The sequence below is a fragment of the Phyllostomus discolor genome, chromosome 3 (genome assembly GCF_004126475.2).
Source record: "Phyllostomus discolor isolate MPI-MPIP mPhyDis1 chromosome 3, mPhyDis1.pri.v3, whole genome shotgun sequence".
Taxonomy (NCBI): Eukaryota; Metazoa; Chordata; class Mammalia; order Chiroptera; family Phyllostomidae; genus Phyllostomus; species Phyllostomus discolor.
Genome location: NC_040905.2, coordinates 162,705,356 through 162,728,959, shown reverse-complemented (window position 1 = coordinate 162,728,959; position 23,604 = coordinate 162,705,356). Strand labels below are relative to the sequence as shown.

Genomic DNA, 23,604 nt, shown 5'->3' with positions numbered 1-23,604 from the left:
AAACATACTTGTGTCACCTGATGGGAGAGCTACCTAGCAACTGATAAACAAATGTGTTAGGGAGATGTTCTATTAAGGTAAGAGAGGGTACATCTTTAAAGAACATGCCTATTAACTTCGAGCTTAAGAGCACTGCTGTTCACTGGGGAACAGAAATAAATAAGGTAAAATGAGAATTTATTGATGTCTGCACAGTTACATGAATATTCAGGTTTTCTTACAAATAGATATTCCCACATGAGCTCCAAACTCCTACGTAGGCTGCCCAATTACATTTCCACATCATGCAGCTGTATTTATAGCCAGGGAAGGAGTTATTAGTATTTGAAAGGATACATGCTTACATGCTTTTCTGGAATACACAGCAATACAACTAGAAGATAATGGCTGATGATATCCATGTAAATGCCAAAGGTTACCATCAAACATTCTGAAATACCAGATATAATTAACTCCATGTTAGGAAAAGTTCCTGAAATGTCTGCATTTCAGAACAAAGACATTTTGATAGAAGTCGAATGGCATCATCTGGCAGGTCCCTCACTTCCCTGGGACCAGCACTGCATGAAGCCTCTTGGGTCTTTTTCCAGACGACACATGCCAATCTAACCTCAGATCTCACACCTTATCTTTCTTCCCTCTGCCTCCCAACCTACTCACTCACTCATTCACTCACTCACTCAGAGTTAGTAATACAGAAAGTCAGTAAAACAACTTGGACAGGCAAACAACTCAGACTACCCTGTGAGGTCAGTATGTGACGCTATCTTCCCTTTGGGGCAGAGTGGTTGGATGTAAAGAAGAAGGTGGGGCAGGCATGGCCAACCATTCCTAGACACTCTCGTAGGAGTGATCCTCATCTACTTCTTTAGAAATTAAGTCCGGCTTGGTAACAAACACCAAAGTTTTGGGGGAAAGTACTCGGTTCTCTAGGTCCTCATTACTCATTCCTTAGCTATCTCCTACCTGTTCCATGTGAATGAAAAAGAAGTCTCCTCCCTTTTAGATGCTACAGAGGTAACCCCGCCCACCAGTGGCCACTTCCACGTGACTCCTGCAAAGACCTCAGAATGAAGGCTTCTTGGAACGAGATTTTTTGCACAGACAGCCAACCCAATTTTCGGTGCAATATTTGTCCAGCTAACTCCAGGGCTAAAGTACCATCACTGCACTCTGCTCAGGAGAGCTCTGTAAAATGGAGTAGCAACAGCCCTTTTGGGGAACTCTTCTATAACAGGGAGCCAAAGTCTGCAATTACCACAAGCCCTGGGCAAAACTGTATAGATGACGAAGTTGGTTTTGTTTGGACTCCAGACAACTCCCTTTTCCCTTTTTCACACTTGGCCCACAAAGGATGCTCTTCCCATTTGCCTCTAGGTGCTCAGCATTACCTCCTAGTTTACTCTCAAGATAAACTCTGAAGAGTTATTCACAAGTTTATGCCCCTCCATATCGTTTCTCAAGGCATTCTGATCTGAAGACCTGTCTCTCCCTCAGGCTGGAGGGTTCAGTCTTCACTTATACAAAGTTCAAGCATCCCTGTCGCTGGCAGAAGGCGTATGTCGAGGAAGGAAGCATGTTCTCTGTTGGAACCTGACCAGATGTGTTCCTCAGGTTCACTATTTCAACTTTTTGCATTTCTCTTAGGGATTAATTTGTATGTCAACAAGAGGACTACATTTTAGAAAAACATAACCATGGATATTCAAAGGTTTGAGATTCTTCTCTTTTTAGGAAAAATAGACCTAGGTAGAATAAAACAAGGACTGTCCCCTCTGCTATGTCTGCTAGCCCCCAGTTCATCAAAACCAGAGCTGCATCATGTCAGCCTTCGGGCGGCTGCTTCCTCAGGGGGAAACCACCTTAGTCAGGGCTCACGCCCTTTCCATTCTGGCCCAGGCTATTTCTGTGGACGTCTGCTTGCAATGTGATGACTTTTACCTATCACACATAATTCCACTGGAGAGCCGCTACATTTGGCGTTCCTCAGAATGCCCCAGAGGGGGCCGGAGCACTGGGCAATGGCCTGGAGTCCGAGTGGCCTGGATCCCACCAACTTGACCTGTTTAAAATATTGGGCCTTCTTTAAAAATATCTAAAACCCTATGGGCTAGTAGACTACTAAAGTATTCGCTAAATCTAAAATATTAGGGGGATAAACAAAAACCTGTAAGTACTGACAGACTTTTAAAATAAAATTTGATCAAATACATGGAAGCCATAAGCTCCCTTGATTCCAACTCAGTAACTGATGAATGTCCCAGGTGTAAAGGTAAACCAATGGTCAGAAAAATCTTTTCTGTAAAGGGCCAGATAACAATATTTACAGGTAAGAGGCAATGTCCTCAATTCTTCGACCAACTATTCTCATCTGAAGGCTAATAGTCATTTTTACATTTTACATTTAAAAATCTTAAAACCACCCTCTGAGGCCATGCAAAACCAGGAGGCAGGCAGGCCAGATTTGGCTTGAGAGGGGTAATAAACGGTCTGTTGTGTATTAACTATATATATTTAGAACCATCATGCAAAGACTAAGATACTGTTTCTAAAATTTGGCAATTAAATTTGAGGTATGCAAATGGTCAAGAATAGTTTTCTTATAAGTAATATTATAAGAGGAATCTAATGAACAAAATAAGTTAACAAACAAAATAGAATCAGAGGCATGGAAACATGGAACAGACTGACAGTGACCAGAGAAGAGGAGGAGGGGGATAATGGTGGAAAGAAGGGGAAGGGACTAGTCAAAGAACACGTATACATGACCCATGGACATGGACAACAGTGTGGGGATGGACTGTGGGAGCGGGGGGTGGGCTGGGTGGAGGAGGCAAAGGGGGAAAAATTGGGATAACTAAAATAGAATAACAATACAAAATTAAAAATAAAAAGAATCATTTTCTTGACACCTTAGAGTATACTTTGAGATAAATGACATGACCTGGAAGAGTCTATTCAATGGCATCAGGAGGGACACCAAGGCCTCAGCAAGGTCAAGACAATGATGGTAGTAAAACAGTACTGGTCAAGGCCATTGATCCTATTTCTTCTTTCCTCCACTTACCTTACCCTCACAGATTCATTACTGTTGATTAAGTTCACTTTTTCAACCTGGCACGTTGGTACTCTGTATGACCAGCCTAAATTAATGGTGATAAAAAAAACTGTCTAACTCAAGATCTGAAAATAGGTCTTGAATATGGGAGTTCTGGGCCCTTGTCTTGACTTGAATTCTTCTCAGAAGGAACACTGTATCTCAGGACATCTACTTGTGACCTCCAAGTGCTAGCACCTAGTACTAAAAGGAATGGAGAGAAGGGTTCTGGTCCCTGTCACAGGCATTGACTTGGTTCACGAATAATCCTCTAAGCTTTCAAGCAGAGAGGAAGGATAAAAAGAAAAGAATATTGATTAAGCATCTCCCAGCTGCAGCAACTGTATGGAATCCTCATATGTAATGCCACTTAACCCTTACAGCAGTCCTAGGGAATCAATGTTCTCACCACCGTTTTACGGAAGAAGAAAAGTAACCTCCCCAAACTAAACATCTAGTGAGGGAAGAGCTGGGATTGGAGCTAAGGATTGCACGCTGTCTCTATAAAACAAAACCAAATAAACTACTATTTTTAAATATGGAAACTCTAATACCTATCAAATGCTGACATATACTTTGTGATTTTGGAGGCACTGCCACCCAAGTAATGGTTTTCTTAAATTCCAATTTGTTTTTTTTGAAGATCTATAATAGCCTTCCTTAATTAAAAAACAAACAAACAAACAAACTCTATATGAACTACTGGGTAAGTTACTGAAATATGAAATGTGAAGAACTAAATTTTAGTTTTATTTTATTCACTAAATAATACTACTTAAATTCCCAATTTCTTCACACTCCCATGCCCCTATTTTGTTAAAACTACAGGAGCCGTGGGTGTGGTGCACTAGCCACTACCCCTGCTGTCCGCGGAGGCGTGCTCCCCTGGGCCCCCAGTGGATGCCTGAAACCACGAGGGTAGCAAACCCTACATATACTATGCTTTATCCCATGTGTGTATACCTATGATAAAGTGATTGTACATCACATACAGTAAGAGACTAATGATAATAACTAATAATAAAATAGAAAAACTATAATCCTATACCGTAATAAAAGTTACATGACTATGGTCTCTCTCAACTTCCATTTAAAGGAAGCACTTTAAGTCTTCTCTCTGGCACATCTGAATCGATAGCATCACACTCTTATGCTTCGGGGCCATTGTTTGGTAAAATGAGGGTGACTGGAGCACAAGGCCCACTGTGGCAGCAGGTCTAATGACCGAGATGGCAGTCACGGGTGGGGAGGGCGTACAGTGTGGAGACCCTGGGAAAAGGGACGACTTGTGTTCTGGTGGGACAGAGCAAAAATGGCATGAGGTTTCATCATGCTACTCAGAATGCTGTGCAACTTAAAACTTATTGTTTCTGAAATGTTTCACGTAATGTTTCCAGACCACCGGCCACAGGTAACTAAAATGGCAGAAGGCAAAACTGTGGATAAGGGGGACTACTGTAATTTGTGGCACCTGTTCCCTATCTGCTTTACAGAACTATAATATCTACTTTTCTAGTGTTTTGGATAAAAGCGACAACAATAATTGCTAATAGATGCTGAACACTTACTATGTGCTAAGCACTGTTCTAAGCACTTAGTGTGTTGTTTAGTCCAGCAACAGATCTTAGGAAGAGGGAAATAAGTTTGAGGTAAAGGAAGGAGTAACATTTCCACTTGAAAATGTTCCATTTGAACATAGGACATCTATGCAGATGGTCAGAGGAATTGTATAAAACATGGCCAATAATGTGACTTAAGAAAAGAGACACTCAATACTCCCCATCCTTACTTTTCTACCTAGTACCTTAGTACACTTTGGAACCACGGGCCCTGTACCTATCATTCCTTTACCCATCACAAAATCTTCTGGGGCAGCTGATGCATTCATTGCATTTTTCATGAGGTGCATCGACGTCTCAGAAAACCTGATAAGCATACTATACATTTTCCTATGCACGCTGATAAGAATTTATCCCCTTTTCTTTTCAATAGTGAGTAGCTCCCTTTCTGCTGCCTCTCCTAGAAGGTAGAAATAGGACTTTTACTAAATCCCCAGGGAAAAGTTCCAGTGAAGATCCTAAACCCCTGACTTCGTAGGGCATGGTTACGTGTCAGCAGACCTCTAGGGTAAGCTTTGGCTCTGGAGTCAGAGCCCATCAATGGTCAAGGCAAAAGCTATGCTTGAGCAGCTGCGTTCACTGGGAGAGCAGGGCTGGAGTCCAGAAGTGGAGCCCAGGTGGCAACTAGAAATGCTGTTGTGAAAGTGCTGCTAGAACAGCCTTGAAACTTAGGCAGGAAAACTAGGTTAAGACGCCACGTAGACGACTGTACTTTCTGATGAATCAACGCCTGCTGTCGAAGTGGCGTTAATGGCTCCAGTCACGGCCAGGGCACTTGAATGGAATGGGGCAGATCATTCTTTGACAATATTGAGGAAGACACCATAAAAGCCAGTGTTCATAAATAGTGCTATTGGTCTCCCAGAATGAGTCGGTCCCACAATATCCTCTTTAGTCAGTGCCCAACACATGCTCTCTTATTACTGTTAATAGTAAAACGTAACAAGTAATATCCAAGCTAATTCAGTAATGGCCTTCACTTGAGAGTTCACACTATTCTTATTTATTTTCAGTGCTCCTACAAGTATGAAAAACAAACTTTCACGGTGGCTATAAACACCCTGAAAATGCCCACTTTCTTATTTCTTTATTCTTCACATGAAAGAGATGGAACTTCAGTCCTTATTCCTCTCTTTCCTTGGAAGGTAATTCAGTTGGACCAGCAAGTCATAAGTTTGGCCCAAACTTTCCAATCACAAAAGGTTTCAGCTCCTTGTTTGATAAGTTTTATCCTGAATTCTGTCTTGTCACCCACGCATTTCCTAAGACTTGCTTGGGGCACATGTCAAGGTAGATCCAACCTTTCCTCCTCATACCCCATTTTAGTGCCAGAAAAATAACATAAAATAAGGGAAAAGAGAAAAACTAGTATAAATACAATCATAACTTCCCCCAGTGGAAATAGAGCTACAATTGTCCAGCATCACCACTTCCCTTTCCTCCTCAGGAGTTGTGGAATTGTTTTTACTCACCCACAAAAATTGTTTTACAGAAAAAACTTGTACATATTGTAAAACTGAATAATTAAGCTTAATCTTGCATGAAAACTAACATGAATACAAAAGAATATGTGGATATGGAAAATTGAAGCACCAAATTAAGCAGCTTGCAAACATAAAAAGTCATTAACATTAGCGGCATACACACAAATATGCCCTGTGCTGGCTGGGAATAGGAATTTTAATTTTCTTCAGTTGGGTGGTTGTAAGATCTCACTCTTAATCAAAATATGTGCAGTGCCATTGTATCACTGGTGCGAAGACAAGCTTAATATCCATGTGTAGGTTTTCTGTAGTGAGAAACAGAAATATGTACTACAGGTAAACTCTTTTTTCTTCTTCTTCACTATTTGATTTACTTTTATCATCTTTGTAATTATTTAATTATGAGTTCCAGAGATGCATTATTCTATTTATCATGGTAAACATACAGCTATCAGCCACATCACTAAATTGTCTTGTGGGCAGATTTCCACCCTACTGTGTTCAGATAAACATTTTGCTCCAATTTTTAAATTCTTTTTTTTAATTTTGATTTTTTGAAGTATAACAGGCATATAAAATTGTAAGATATTAAAGTACACTGCAGTGACTTGATATGCATATTCATTTTGAAAGGATCCTCCCCCCAATCTGGCTAATTAGAGGCAATTCTTACTGTAACTCCTACCTGTTAAAGGTCATGTTTTACCAGAAATCACACTCCCACATTTTATGATCCAAAGCAATGGTTTCCAAAGTGTGGCCCCTCGACCAGCAGCACCCAGTGACATCTGAGAACTTGTCACAAACATCTGGCAGAAGTTCAAATTCTCGGGACTCCCTTAAATGAACTGAATCAGAAATTCCAGGGGTGAGGACAGGTAATTGGTGCTTTCACGGGTGTCTGAGGGAGGCGGTGCACACTGAAGGCCTGCTCGGGGCTGGGGAGGGACGGAATCTATAGGGTAAACCATCAGTTTCTACAAAAGAGAAAAGTGAGGCACATTCCTACTCTCACTGATTCTGCAACCCAACTCGGCGGAGAAACCACAGATGCAAGAGATGTTACGGGAACAACACAGGGCTTTGCCAGCAGTTCAAGGCAACATCCGAAGATGACAAAGATCTGGACAAATGTTTCCCTTCTGTAACCCCACTCTTGGCCTCCTTCTGTCCCCCACCAGTTTCAAGTGCTCCGCCCCCTTTTCACCTCTGGCAAATTCCAAGCAAATTACACGTTTTAAAGGCAATGCAACTAATAACTACTGCGTTTTTGATAATGACCTTTTAAGGACATTTGTATAGATTATGTTATTGATCTTTATAATTCTCCTCTAAAGTTTAACCTATGGGGAAATTTGTGTGCCAATTTAGAACATTCTAATAAAGACCCTGAATTAACAACCACTTTTTGAGAGCAGATTATAAGAGGCACTTGTAGATAAAATTATTTCTAACCCCTACAAATCTGCAAGTTGTCCCAAGACAGGAAATAAGAATGTAGAAAATGTATTAAAACATATGCCATAAAATTACAGTAAAATGAAACATGTATAAAATGTATAAATTTAACATGGTGCTATTTGTTACAAAAGTGATGCTACTGCAAGAGAGAAGCCTTCATTTCCCAGTAATGAAGGTGAGGGAAAGTGAATGACAATATATGACTTCAAAAATTCCTGCTCTGAACAGATCTTTATTTTCCTTCTACAATTCCCTATAATATCTGAATAAAACACTTATTATTTTTCTTGAAAGATCTAAGGTTACATTCAAAACTAGGACACTTTAACAGCTCTAACTCATAATAAGTGTTTTATAACCCAACAGAAGTGGTATTAACACAATCCCCTCGTTCTTGCAGATGCCCTTGTTCCAGCCGCAGCAGCTCCTCACCTGATGGGCAGCTTCTGTGAGACTCAAACATCTCAACCACGCTGGCCTCTATGATGTCATCATGGCTAAGACCATTTCCAAAGGTCACGTTTTAGTGAACGCGTAGTACAGTTTCAATTTAGAGGGAACTGTAATTTTTGTGATCACTCATAGGACAGCTCTTCTTCTACAGGGCACTCTTTGCTAGTGAATGGACCGTCTGCCAGGACCAGGCACTGGGCCAGGCTGTCCACGATACTGCAGACTCTCTAACTGTAGGCTTATCTGCTTCATTAGTTCACCCAGGCAGCTGATGAGAAGATCTACACAGGCACTAAGCCTTGAAAGTGGCATCACACCTCAATCTATTGGCTATGAAATTCCTCTACCTCAGATTATCAGATAAATCACCTAAATTTACAGGCTGGCCATGGTGGTATCTATCTTGGGTTCAGAACTTCTTAATAAAAGGGCAGAAAATATAAGTGAGCCATTGTTGAGAACTGCTCATCACTGTCCAGCCTCCGTGTAAGATCACAAAATTGCCCTCAGGTTAGCTGAGGAGCAGGCCTGGGGAGCCCCACGATTTCCAAATGGATTAGTAAACACCTCACTTTTAAAATCATCTTCAGCACGGCCCCAAGTGATGCTGGCTGCTTTCACCTGGGGCACTATTCTCTTCCACAGAAATAAAAGCCTTTTCAGGCAATCCTTTCCAACCAAACTGTCTTACCAACTGAGAAGTCTGTGTCAATAAGGGAAGCCAACACGTTAGGAGACTTGCAAGAGCTGCATGTGTCAGACCTGCCATCTTAATGCTCTGCAAACTGTCCCGCTCTCGGGCCCTTACAAGGCATTCTCTACTGCCCACTAAGCATTTCCGTTTCAAAACCATGGCTTCTTCCAAACAGGAGGCCTCAATTGTAGCTCCTGAAAAACCATGGTGCTCGTTGCTGAACTACTTCTGATCCTATGCCCATATGTACTGTACAGGTCTCCATCAAAATATTTTTATTATAAATCAATTTATGAGCACTTAAAAGTCTAAGTGCTTGACAATCATTAAACAAATATTTTCTCAATTTTGTATAACAGAATGTAAAGGGAAAGACTCCAAGTACTTTTGCCATTTAGCCAAGTCTTAATCTTTGTCAAATTGCCTTAACACTTCAGATTTTACATTTAACTAATTGATAAACAGTTCCCTTTTCCTTTGGCATTTTTCACTGTTTGGCTTCTTTCCCCAGATCTTTAGCACAGGTTTAAAACTGGTGTGAACATGCGCTCTTGGCAAGTGAATTTTTAGAACTTTAAAGGAAGAAGGGGGGCTTAACATTTTTGTTTAGTTCTTCCTCCTGCCTTGCTTGGTTCTGGGTTTGTTGTCTACTCAGAAAAAGAAATTGATTTTTTTAAAAAAGGCAAGAACAAAGAAAGTAAAATAGAACCCAAGGGAAGCAGGAATACAGCAAGAAGGAAGGAAGATAAACTTTCACAGTTATAAGCTAACTTGGGAAGTAAAATTCCAGGAATAAAGTTAAGGAAGATGGCTACCTGCCTATTTTCAATGTTCCCATAGTTGCAGAAAATTCAAATAAATCTAAAGATGCTCTGTTGACACTGTGGCAACTTAGGCTCCTTGCCCACGATGGCAGCTTGCGGGCATTGGCTGGAGGCTCAAAGCTTGGAGCTCAAAGTCTGTTTGAAGATCCAGGGCAGAAAACGCAGAGCAGGCTCACAGACACAGAGAATGGACTGATGATTGCTGGGGCGGGGAGGAGGGCTCAGAGAAGGCGGCGAAGGGGTAAAGAAGTACAAATTGGCAGTTACAAAATAGCCACGTGGATGTAAACAATATTGAAATAACTATGTGTGGTTGTGTGGTGCCAGTTGGGGTCCTGGAAATAGCGGGGACCACTTTGTAAAGTATGATGGTCTAACCACTATGCTGTATACCTGAAACTAATGCAAAATAATATTGAATGTAAAATATAGTTGAAAAATACAAAAACTTAAAAAATTTATCACAAACAAAAAGAATTATTTGGAATAACAAAGCCGTTTCAAACTAAACCTCTTAAAAACTTTAAAAACACTACCAGACACAAAAAAGCACAGAGCAAGACAAATGTGACTCCTAAGTTGTGAAAATGGGCCACAGGGATATATGCATACAGCAAAGGTACTAACGTTTTGGTAGAGATACTGTGGCTTCCCAAACCCATTTCCAAGAGATTTAAATGAACAACACCAGCCCATCACCAGAAAATATATTAGATGTTATGCTATTTTGCAATTGATTCTGGTTAGCTTTGACTTTTTAACTGTTGCATTCCAGGTCTTTAGTAAAATCAAGGCTTCATGGCCTGAAAAAGAGAGTGCTATATTAGCTGTTTAAACTGATTGTTAATTTAATGTGCTAAAAGAGATGTTCATAAGTCAAATATTTGGCAAATCAGACAGACATATGCAGAAACAAAAGCTAGGCATGCTTTTTCATGTATATGTCTAATACAAAACATTTATGTGTGCTGAAAACATTATACATTGGCATATTTCATGTGTATATATGTACCTGTACCCAAAACCTCCATGAGATTTGGTCAGCCCTTCAAATGAGTTTTAATCTCATGTCCTAGTGTCTCAAAAGCAGAGGCCGTGTTGTGTCCAAGAATAAGTAGCCAAAGCAGCTGATAAAGAGCCACCAACACTGGGACAACGTGAAGTACATCTTGATGAGTGACCTTGAAATACTTATTTGCTTAGTGCCCCATCCTCAGCATTTGAATCAACTGAGAACTGTCAAGTTTAGAAAGTTATGCAAGCATGTCTTTCTCCTATTCCACTGTTATGCATCAGTAAATTCTTAATTTTTTATGGCGTATTAGTACATTTAAAAAGGAGGAGGGACCACGCTGCTGCCAAAACCTGGTTCTGGAATCAGATGGGGGTGGGAGTGGAATTCGCAGTTCACAGAAAATAGAAAATTCCCATTGTCCAAAATGTGGAGCCAGTGGGACTTCTGCTTTCGTATTCGTTGCAGGACGGTAAGAGCTCCCCATGTGTGAGGATGCTCACCAATTCTGTCTGCAGGAGTACGATGCCATTATGAGTGGAAAGTGCACAGAAATACAGGCTAAGAAAGTTAATGAAAAAATAACTGCCTTATTACACATTAATCCTTTCTTATTTTCAGTACACACATGAAATTTTCCAAATACAGAATTATCTCTCATCCAAACCCAGGCAGAAGGAAGCTGGCCTGGCAATGCCATTCCAGCCCCGCCGGCGGGCTGACAGACGATGTTGGACATCCCTCCAAGTTGGTTTACTGGTGTGTTTTTTTCTTAGAAACCTGGGGCTTCACTTTAAAATGCAAAGAAGACAATGACTGTTCCATTAAGAAATCCACATGGAGCCTGTTACCTGCTTAAGGGGAAAGCATTTCCTTTGAGTCTGTATCAGTTAATAAGTTTAAGATACTTGGGGAGGTTAGGTGCACTGACCTTTTGGCAGAAAGAAGTCCAGAACTAAAAGAGCTAATGTGTTATTTTACTTTGTTTCTAAATGAGGGGAAAAAAAAACAGTCTGCTGCCAAACCCAGCTCAGAATTCAGATGGGAAGGTGGGGATGGGGACAATTCACAGTCCGCTGATAAAGTGAAATATAGATGATTTTAGGAGAAATTTCTCATGTGAGCATTCTGTTTAACCAGTGTGAAGGGCCTAGAGAGAATTAGTTGGTGTGGTTGGGTCTGCCTTTGCTGTCATTACCTGGATAGAGGTCAGGCCCAGGCCCAGGCCCCGGGGAGCATTCCACTGCCCCGTCGGCAGCAGCGTCTCGTGGGGAAGGGGCCGGCTGCAGAGGCTGCACAGTGAGGCAATCCGTGAGCAGGTCAGGATGGAGCTCTGCGCTGGACCGCAACTAGGAGAAGGAGAAAACAGAAGACAGATGGAAAAGGAAAGCTGTTCCTTGCAATACTTTCCTGGAATGGCATCATGCCCTAAGGTTTCAATGCAATTCACTCCCCAAATATTTATCAAGCAACAGCTATGGGTTAAGCACTGGGCTTAACAGAGTCAATAAAAAGGTCAATTTTCCAATCCTAGTAACACCTGGCAGGTGCTTCAGGAAAAAAAAATGTGGCTGGAGGCGGATTTGACTTTAGTCCTGATATTTTCCCTTCTGAGAACCCAACTTCCTATTCTATTTCCTTTTATTTGCTCTGTATCTTATCAGAACTTGTAGTGATAACAAAACAAATTCAAGTATATTTAGTCCAGATTGGAAAGTGCTTTTAAAATACAGAGATACTACCATGAAAATATCTTGGAGATAATTAAGAAATGTCCATTGAGATTTAGTGCCTACAGATTTTACAAGACAGGAAAATACACAAGTTAAATTTAAAAATATTATAGAGCACGATTAAAAGAAAAACCAATGTCATTAGCAGAAACAAAACACCAACACTAGGTTACATGACAAAAAAAATTTAGACAGCCATTTAATCACAATAACAAAATTAATTCTTTATTTATTAAAGAGTTATAAAAAATCAAGTCATAAAAATGTCAGAATAAGGTCTAGATGAAAAGTTATCTGATCTCTTTATGAAAAAGTATTTTCTAAGTATAATTCGAATAGAAAAAATCAATGCAATATTTAATTACATAAAAATTATTTTCTGCTTATATAAAAACACAATACCTTAAAAACTGTAATATATTTGTTACAGATATTGCAAATAGTTACCATCTCCAGTGTTTAAAGGGATTATATACATTGATATTGTCTTTATCAAGACAAAACAAAACCTTTAGACATAGGGCTGGAGTATACTTATTCATCCACAATTATTTCATGTCCAACACTCTTCCAGATACTGGAAATATTTAGGGAACTCACACTCTCGAGGGGAAGAGTGTGCAGAGAAGGAAGTCCGTGAGTAAGGATGAGCAATGGCAATTTTAGAGAAGGGATCAGATTCAGGGAAAACCTCCTGGACACAGCACTTGTAAAAAGTTTCCAAAGAAGCAAAGGAGCGAGCCCCACAGACCTGTTGGGGAAGAACCTGTCTGCCTGTGGTGTGCCTGGGCTATCTGAGGAAAAGGAAGGCTGGGCTGGTGTCAGCCTGGGGCCCAGAGAAACAGAAGATGAAACCAGAGATGTAAGTGGCAGGGGGAGTAAGTTTCGTGTCCCCCTCCCCTTCCCTCCCAGAACAGACGACCAGGAAAGGGCCTCCCAGGTCACTTGAAACTCTTGTATGACCTCTGGGGTCCAGGGACGAATGGTTGCCTCACCATGCAGCCATTGGCGTGAATGTACGATTTTAAAAAGGTGAAACGGAATGATGATACACATAAAAAATATTCAGCACACTTACAAAGAAAGGCAATGTTACAGTTTTTTTACTTCTTAAGTTATTAGAGCATTTAGAAAAATAGTGGTGGCTAAGTACAGTGAGGGTGTCACTCTTCAAACTGCTGGCAGAAGTGAACACTGGTACAAACTTTGTAGACAGTATCTGGCAGTACTTTTTTTTAAGATCCATAATTCAAACCATTTTATCACAAACTTTGTCTTAAGGAAATAGCCAGAAGAAAGGTGAAGGAAGATTTATAGACAATGTTCAGTGATATATAGCATCATTTACAGCAATATCAAGAATTAGGAAATGTTGCTTAAATATCCACAATTAGGACTAATAAATGATCTCATATCAATGTGATAGGATATTATACAACCATAAAATAATGCTTATGAAGATAAAAGCAAAACAAAATTATATATACAAAATAATAATTATATAAAAACACATAGATGAAATACTACAAGAAAATGTAATCCAATTTTAAGACTGATTTTTGTTCCTAGTGGCAAGATCATTAATTTATTTCCTCTGTTTTAAAAATCCTTTCCCCTGCTTTCCAAATTTTCTGCATTCCAATGGCTTGTTGGAGCTGGTTCGCACTAATCCAAGCGCGTCAACTGCGTGTATCTTTTCCAAACTTCTCATGCCATGATGTCAGATTGATAGCTTGAAATCGATCATAATAAGAATATATGCACCATGAAAACTGGCAAATGCTACCCACTGGGGCTCATTTCTATGGAGAGCTGGTCGTTAAACACCACCAGCATACCACCACCAGTGACTCGGGTCCATTCTTTGACCAGAAGGAAAAACATTCACACACATACAAGACATCAGTAAGTTACTGCTTAGAGAGCAGTATTTCTTGGGCTTCAAAAGCTTCACAGAGAGACAGACATATGTTTAGGTCTTAGTCCAAGAATATGAAAATGACATAGTGACCCTAAGGTAGGGAAGGAGCATTTAACACATGGAGTGAATGAGACATAATTGTATTATAATTTCCTCAGCTTTGCTACACTGGAATCTCTGACCAAGCCTGTCTGAGTTAATGCCTAACCCTCACAGGGCCTTTACAAAGTATGTTTGTTATTTTGGTACTAACTTAACACATGCCATGTAAGAGAAACTGGAAAAAAATCAAGGCTAAGAATGAGTTCTGGTGATCACTTTTAATTTATCTTCCTCTGTTAAAATGTGATCTGGGGCCCACATGTGTGTCTAAGCATAGACATGAATGTCTCTCTGCTTTCTATTACTCACCACTCGGGTTTTACAGTTATCAGTACCGATGAGGTCTTTCCAAGGAATTTCATGGCCATGGTCACTCCTGAAGTCAAAGGCAGGCAATTCTTTCTTAGCTTTAACAAGTATTCATGTTTTCCAAGAGTGTGATTCTATAGGACTTTGTGGTGAGAGTTAATTTGGTTTTCTCTGGGATTAGCCATGGTTCTAGAAACCACTCCTTAAATTGAACAAGACTTGAGGACCTTATGCAAAATTTCCAAAGGAGGGCCATGTGCACAGAGATGCAGTACTGACATGTAAGCTTACTGACCCTCTCTCCCTCCCACCCAGATTGGATGACCAGGAAAGGGTCTTCCAGATCATTTCAGGCTCTTAAACATTCCAGGAATTACCTAGTAGATGAGGCAGGAGGCACACAGCAGAGTCTTCTGAAAGGGATGTCTTTCAATAAAATATGTCTATTTTTTTATTTTTTAAAAAGATTTTATTTATTTATTTTTTAGAGAGGGAAGGGAGGGAGAAAGAGAGAGAGAGAAACATCAATGTGCGGTTGCTGGGGGTCATGGCCTGCAACCCAGGCATGTACCCTGACTGGGAATCGAACCTGCAACACTTCGGTTCGCAGCCCACACTCAATCCACTGAGCTACACCAGCCAGGGCCTTAAAAATTTGGAGTAAGAAACTCAACTATTTATATAAAATAAATTATATAATGTATATTTCAAACACATCTTCTTAGCTGCTAGAAATATTAAAAAGACCAAAATTTTCAATGGAAGGTGGTGTCTAACTGTGCTTCTCAAATGTGGGCATGCATCAGAACCACCTGCAAGCCCCAACTGGAGCTGTTGATTCCACAGGTCTGAGGTATGCTTCTAACAAGTTCTCAGGTCATGATGATGCTGCTAGTCTGGGGCCACACTTTTAGAACCACCAGTCTCTAAGAGCCCTGATGAGATGGGCTAGATTTTTTTGGTTATGAAGAGAGAAAACAAATTATGAAAATAGGAAATCATAAAAACCAAATTGTCTTTAACACACAAACCTCATGTAACCATTTTTTCCAATCCAAGCTATTATTCTTTTTTTAAAGTATATTTTATTGATTATGCTATTACAGTTGCCCCAATTTTTCCTCCTTTGTCCCCCTCTGCCCAGCACCCCCTTTTCCTGCAGCAATCCTCCCTTAGTTCATTGTCCATGGATTGTGCATATAAATTCTTTGGCTTCTCCATTTCTTATACTATTCTTAATATCCCCTGTCTATTTTATAGCTACCAATTATGCTCTTTAATCCCTGTACCTTTTCTACCACTCTCCTCCTTCTCCCTCCTAGCTGATAACCCTCCAAATGATCTCCATACCTATGACTCTGTTCCTAATTCTGGTTGTTTGCTTAGTTTTTTGTTCGTTTTTAGATTCAGTTGTTGATAGTTGTGAATTTGTTGCCTTTTTAATGTTCATAGTTTCAATCTTCTTCTTTTTCTTAAATAAGTCCCTTTAACATTTCATATAATAAGGGCTTGGTAATGATGAACTCCTTTAGCTTTACCTTCTCTGGGAAGCACTTTATCTGTTCTTCCATTCTAAGTGACAGCTTTGCTGGATAGAGTAGTCTGGGTTGCAAGTCCTTGCTTTTCAATACTTTGAATACTTCTTGCCAGTCCCTTCTTGCCTGCAAGGTTTCTTTTGAGAAATTAGCTGACAGTCTTATGGGAACTCCTTTGTAGGTAACTGTCTTTTTCCTCTTGCTACTTTTCAGATGCTCTCCTTATCTTTAACCTTTGGCATTTTAATTATGTGTCTGTCTTGTTGTGGACCTCTTTGGGTCCAACATGTTTGGGACTCTCTGTGCTTCCTGGACTTGCACGTCTATTTCCTTCACCAGATTAGTGAAGTTTTCTTTCATTATTTTTTTCAAATAAGTTTTCAATTTCTTGCTCTTCGTCTTTTACCTTCTGGCACCCGTCTGATTCAGATGTTGGCATGTTTGGATATGTCCCAGAATTTTCTTATTCTCTCTCCTCATTTTTTTGAATTCTTATTTCTTCATTCTGTGCTGGTTGACTGTTTATTTCCTCCTTATGTCTCAAATCGTTGATTCGAACCCTGGCTTCTTTCCCTTTACGGTTGGCTCTCTGTGGATTTTTCTTTATTTTACTTACTGTAACCTTCATTTCTTCCTTTATGTTATTGCCATACTCATTGAGTTCTCTGAATATCCTTTTCACCAGTGTTTTGAACTCTGGATCTGGTAGGCTGGTTATCTCTGTTTTGTTTAGTTGTTTTTCTGGGGTTTTATTCTTTCATTTGGGCCATATTTCTCAATTTGGCAGCCTCCCTGTGTTTGTTTCTGTGTATTAGGAAGGGCTGTTTTGACTCCCTGTAAAAGGCACTCATCTACATGAATGTGGCTTCTTTAAATCCTTGGTTGTCTGACTTCCATACAGCTTGTTTTTCTGACAGTTCTGAGTGTTATTTGTTTTGAGACTTAGTTGTAATTCTTTCAGTGGTTGCACGGGGAGGTGACGTGTGTCTGCCTACACCTCCATCTTGGCCGGAAATCCTAACCATTTCTTACTATGTCTCTCTTCAGACCTCATAATAATAAATAGTTATATAAGATCATATCTTAAATTCAATTTAAATAAATATTTTCTTTCATAGGGATAAAAATATAAAATCCAGTTTAATACCTGCTCTTAGGGGAGAGACTTGTTTTTTATGGCACCTTTACTGCTTTTTATGGAAAGAAGTGAAATTTGAGCCCACTGATTATCTAATTTAAAGGGCTTCTGTGTTGGACAACACCAGGGGCCTTTATTCACACGGTAATCTATGTGAATGGCGCCCCCAGAGTTACTCTACTCAGCTGTCCTAACCGTACCCCATAAGATGCAGAGTAGCACTGTCCTTCCTTATCCTTCTCATCTATCCATTGAACAAATCTCTCTCGGGCCTTAACCATATGCCTGGCACATGCCTGACACTGTTCCAGGGACTTTAAATATATCAGCAGTCAAAACAAAGATACGTACTAAGTTCTAGAGGAGGGAATAAACAGTAATAAATTAACTAAATAAGTAAATTGTATAGCAGTTGGTAACTGCTATGGGAAAAAAGAGAAGAATGGGTGGATTGGGAACGCTGGGGAGAACTGAGGCCTTGTTGAGAAAAGCTATTTGCACAAAGACTTGAAGGAGCTGAGGAAATTAACTAAGTGCATATTAAGGGGAAGAGTGTTCAGAAGGAGGGAACTGCAATGAGGCCAGCGTGACTGAAGGGGGGTATGACCTACAGAGACAGTCATAGGAAATGAGGTTTGAAAGGTGGGATGCGGGGACATGCAGCACCCTGCAGCCTTCAATGAGCACTTTGACTTTTAGTCTTGGTCCAGTAGGAAACTCTTGTAAGGCCTCCACCATTTGCTTCCTGGGAGATTAATCTCATCCTCTATGATTACCCACAGCCACATAGTCACTTTGCCTCCCCTTCTCTGAGAGCCCACATGAGCAGTGAGTTACGGACACACTGAAGGTTGGTTGTGTGTCAGCTTGGTTGTGCGACAGTACCCAACTATTCAATCAAACACCAGGGTTGCTGTGAAGGAATTCTACTGATGGGGTTAGAGCATCTATGGTCAGCTGACTTTAAGTAAAGGAGATTATCTTCTATAATCTGGGTGGGCTTCATGCAATCAGTGAAAGGTCTCAGGAGTCAAAAATCTATGGTTTCCCTGCAAAAGAAGACATTCCTCCTTCAGACTGCAGCACCAGCTTCTGCTGAAGCTCCCTGCCCGGCAGATTTCTGCCTGGCTGACCCCACAGTCACATAAGCCAATTTCTTTCCTTGAAATAAATTAATATATCTCTTCCCCACCTCACCCTAACTGGTTCTCTAGAAAAGTTTGATTGATACAGGATGAACTTAAAAAGGCACGAGCAGATGATGAGTATTTCAGGTCAGGAAGGAGAGAGCATCATGCACATGAATCCCACAGAAAAGGGCTGGATGTGCTCAGTTACCATGACAGTCTTTTAAAGACTGCATTTCAATTCACTAAATACACATTAAATCTCTATAGTGTGCTCAATGCTGTGTGTCTCACAACAACCCGAGGAGGTACATACTATTGTAATTTCCATTTGGAAGATGAAGAAGCTAGGATGACACAGCTAGAAAAGGTCAGGCTTGGATTCGGGTGTGTCAGAATCCAAAGTCAGGCTCCTGAAGTCATAGTGGCTCAAGAAATAACCCATCCCAACATTCTTTCCCCCACCATGCTGCACACTTCCCCTTTCCTCTTAGGACATTTTTATATTTTAGCTGTAAGCCTATCAGTTGATCTTGGTCTAGTTCCAAAGAGAACAAAGTGCCCCAGCTTCTCTGGAAAAGTTTCTGGTGTAACTCATCACCACTGTCCAGGGTTGTCCAACCTTTTCGCATCTCTGGGCCACACTGGAAGAAAAATTGTTGTCTTGGGCCACACATTAAGTACATTGTGACACATAATCACAAAAAAATCTCATAACGTTTGAAGTAAACTTATGATTGTGTATTGGGCGGCATTCACAGTCATCCTGAGACACATGCAGCCTGCAGACCACATGTGGTGCACCCCTGCCACCACACCCTTTAGGGCAAGGGGTCTCTGTTGGAGTAGAGATGGAGAAACAGAATGGACCCTCCCCTGGGTTTCACTGTCCCCTCTCCTGGAGGTTTGTCAGCTGGTTTGGTCCTTGGCCAATAACATGAATATCTGCAGAAAAATGAAGCATGGATCATGTTCCTCGAGATCTACATCCTAAGCACATGCACAGTGGCCCCAGAACACCTGAAATGAGATCTTGACCCAGGGTATCCCTGCCTACAGCACCCCTCCCCAAGAGAGGACATGTCAGTTCATCTCTCTCCTGATTCTTTGAGCCCCTGCTCCTCCCTTGGATGTTCTTCCTTTTCCTGCTCCTGTCTCTGGGAACCTGAACCCGACCATGTGGGAGTCACACTTCTTCATGCTCCCCCATGCTTTCAGATGTGGGGTCAGGAAAAGCCTCTGTGAGGAGAGCATATTACAAGCTGAGACCCGAGAAAAGTGAGAGTAAGACATGCAGCCCGAGCACTGCATGCAGATGAAACACAGAGGAGAGAAATCTAAGGCAGGAACAAGCTGATGGGCTCTAAGAACAGTCAGTCACCTGGAGAGCAGAGAGCAAGGGAGCAAAGGAGAGGATGTGGGACTCAGGATCAGAGCAATATAGCCAGAGGTCAGGTCATGTCCAGCCTCTGACACAGGAAGATTTAGATTTCATTGTAACAGCAAGCCAATGGGAGGGTGAGGGTATGAGCAGGAAAGCAACTGGTCTGTCTTATAATAAAAGGATAGCTCTGGGAAATTGATGGTGGGAGGTCAAGAGAGCCCAGTTAGGGGTTACTTCAATAATCCAGATGACAGATGCTGATGGCTTGAAGTGGGAGGTGGTGAGAGGCAGGCAGTTTGTGTTTTGGAAGTGGAGCTGAATGAGGTGTGGAATCTTAGGGGAAAATGGGAATGAGGATGGCCCTGTTTTGGCAAGAGGAATAGCAAAGGGGAAGAGATGAATAGGTCAGAAGTAAATCAGCAGGTTGGTTTGGGAAATATTAAGTTTCAGATGATCCCAGGATACCCAGGTGGAGGGGACCTGCAGGCAGCTGCACAACAGAGGGTGGGGTCAAGGTCAAAGATGGGGCTGGACCACTTACAGCAGCCCATTGGCTTTACTTCTCCTCCAGGTTCTCTTCCCTCATCAATCCACCCTGGGATTTCAGAAAGACCCTCCTGAATAGTTTATTATGCCATACACAAGAAACAAATACCCTCTCCTATTGTTTGGCACATCAGTCCCAAAAGACCAGAGAAGCTCTGTGACGTGATTCCACCATACACCTTTGACAGACGCTTCCCCAAGGCCCCAACAAAAGCCCCTGGTCCTTTGAAGAGCACTGACTGACTTGCTGTTTGCGAACATTGTGTTTATTATGCTCCTCACCCCTCCTGCCTGGGATGGCTTCCTTACTCCCAGTGCAAGACTCAGTTTACTGCTCACCTCCTGAATGAAGCCCCTTCTGACCACGCCAGCCCACACTGGGTACAGGGAGAGCTGCTGAGTCTGTTTTCAACAGTTCTGCAACTGGACATGTGCATCGAGTTTTGTTTCCTGTTAGGAGTTTAGCTCTCAACTGGCAGGGTGGGACCAGCATCTGGGTAAACTGTTCAGTGCCAGCTGAATTTATAAGAATGAGACACAATTCTTTACCTAAAGGAGGTCACAATCTCTCCTGGCATATGTATGTACCCAAAAAATGCGATGAGGTTCATAGTCTGCTTCCAGGAGCACCTGACTTAGTCAACATCCTCAAATTTATCAGATGTGGTTCAGGAACGCAGAGAGCCCATCAGCGGCACTCACAGGATGCTCGCATGCGCACTACTCCCTTCTCTTCAGTATGGATGGGCCACATGCCAGGGTATGGTAACTAGATGTTTAATCAAAGTGGGGTGTTCTGAGGCATCACGGGTAACACTGAGAGCATAACTGTGGAGTCTAAATTAAAAACAAAAGCATAATTTACAAGAGTAATCAGCATTTGAAGGGGCTTCACGGATCACTAGGGCCAAACCTGAACTCCTGCACCACTTTCCAAGAGTATCCCCAGTAAGTGGGTCTCAGGCTGCTTGATTCCCTGTAGTAACGGGCAACTTCTTCGCCTTGGCAGTTAGCTTCAATTTTATACAGTTCCAGTTGTCAGGAACTTTTTCGCATAATGAGTCCCAATCTAGCTCTCAGCAACTATTCATAAACCTGCAGTAAGGCTCATGGACTTACTAGGAAGAAATGAGACAGCTCTGAACCTCAGCAACCAATCTGTGAGACTTTCGAGTGTTAACAATCCTGATCTTCAATGATCCATTTTAGGGCTTAATTTCTATCCAGGTGCACGTAAACAAATTGGCTCTTTAGCTTCTGTACAATTTCCCATTATGAAATATTTGTTCCAAATGATAGTTTTTCAATGTTAATAATGAAATCACCCATCAAGGCTTGACAAGTTTCTCCCATTTGGAAATTTGAGCTGCTTCCATAACAATGCACGGATTTTTCCTAATATATAAAAACAAGGCACCGTCAATTGCGATTTTTATTTGTTTTTTGTTCAAGACTATTCTGTTAATGTTTATAAGCTCTTGAAATAAGAGACAGAAATTCTACTCCCATCATTTTCTCATTTCAGATATGACTGAATAGTCATCCAAGATTAAGTGAGTCAAGTGGAAATAATTAGGAAAGGGAAAAGGGCCCAGATTCTTCCATTTTCGGTTCTATCACATTTTATTCCAAGAGCAAAGGCACACTGTTGGTCTGAAGTGAGATGTACTTCCAAAGACAACGAGGTGCAATCAAAGGCCTTTTGTCTTCCTCTTCTGCAATGAGCACGTTCTATCTGGCTGCACACGCATATGCATCGCCTGGTAGGGATCCGTTCCTTTGTTCTCCAGAAATCAAATGCTACCAAAACATACTTCTGGAGAAACTCAGCCAGAAGGAAGGACAAGCAGGCTTTTTTTCCCCAGAGGGTTAAGGTTTAGCACTAGAACATTCTCATCAAGCACTCTCTACGACACTTGAAGCAGTGTGGACCCCAGGGAATTAACTCACTGCCAAAAGGCTTAAAAATAATTATAATGAATTAACCTATTATATTAATTACAATTAATTTCCAGTTGAATCTAAAATTTCTCCCTCTAGGAGATTATTTAGCACTGACATTTATGAAGTAACGTTGGCATATCATAGGTAATTAATCTCCAACGATCTGCTATCAAATTCATTTCCTTTGCGAATGACCAATTTGCCAAGAGGAAAAGATATGAGTGAAAAACAGCTCTAGAAGAAACCTCTTTGGGAATACAAGCTACTGTCCAATCGGGCACCCTGAACTTCTATATAGGGAATACCTATTTGTTCAGCAATGACTCCACAGGCCAAAAATTTTATCCATAGCTGATTAATAAGCGTACAAAAAATTTAATTGGTACATATAATGGGGTATATCTCAACAAGAGACAATGAAAAATTGGTGCTGTTATAGATGTTATGAAACTAGTGCTTATTTAGTCAGAAAAGGTGATTGGTAGGAAATGCTCACAGAAACAGAATTCCAGAGTAAAAAGGAAAAGTAGAGTCCAAGGGCCTCCCATGCCAGCCCCTCAGCAGTGTCACCCAGCAGAACATTCAACAATGGCGGGGCAGTGCTGGGCTGTGCTGATTGGTAGCCACTTGTCACATGGGATTAATAAACACTTGAAATGTAGGTAGTACAACTGAGGAGCCAGATTTTATTTTATTTTATCTCATTTTAATTAATTTAAATTTAAATGAATGGTATGGAACTGTACAGCAGGACCACATATTGTGGTGGCAGCCCAGCCTTTGTCTAAATCCCTTCAATGACAGGGAGTTCACTGCCTTGCAACTCAGTTCCTTCCATTGCTAAACAGGTCTAATCATTAGAAAGTTTGCTGCAGTTGAATTGTAATCTGCCGCCCCATAATTTCCACCCTCTGGGATTTATTCCTCCCCTCTTCTCCCAGACCACACAAAACAATTTTACTCACACTATATTTTACAGTTCTTTTAATATTTGAGAAGCCTCAAAATGCTGTAGTATTGTGGAATTTCAGCCATGTAAAGGGCTATGGTTTAATTTCTTCATCAGCCCTCCCTTAGCAGTTTTCTCTCTACAGGTTGAACATCTTTAGTCTTAAGTGGGAGGATCTTGAGTTTTTTAGTTTGACAAACTGTGTTCAACTACTGTGTGATCCTGGGAGGTACATTCATTTGCCTGAATCTAGTTTGCCTTCTATAAAATGA

The 23,604-nt window shown here is 41.0% G+C and overlaps 1 protein-coding gene across 5 annotated transcripts in view; it reads right to left on the bottom strand.

Annotated features, from left to right (window-relative positions):
- GLIS3 (GLIS family zinc finger 3) overlaps positions 1 to 23,604 on the bottom strand; it is a 453,286-nt gene that overhangs the window by 51,037 nt on the left and 378,645 nt on the right. For all 5 annotated transcript variants that reach the window (XM_028528961.2, XM_036021684.1, XM_036021687.1 and 2 more), the window contains one exon: positions 11,843 to 11,993. In XM_028528961.2, coding sequence (XP_028384762.1) covers positions 11,843 to 11,993 — 151 coding nt within the window. The remainder of the gene's footprint in view (positions 1 to 11,842; positions 11,994 to 23,604) is intronic.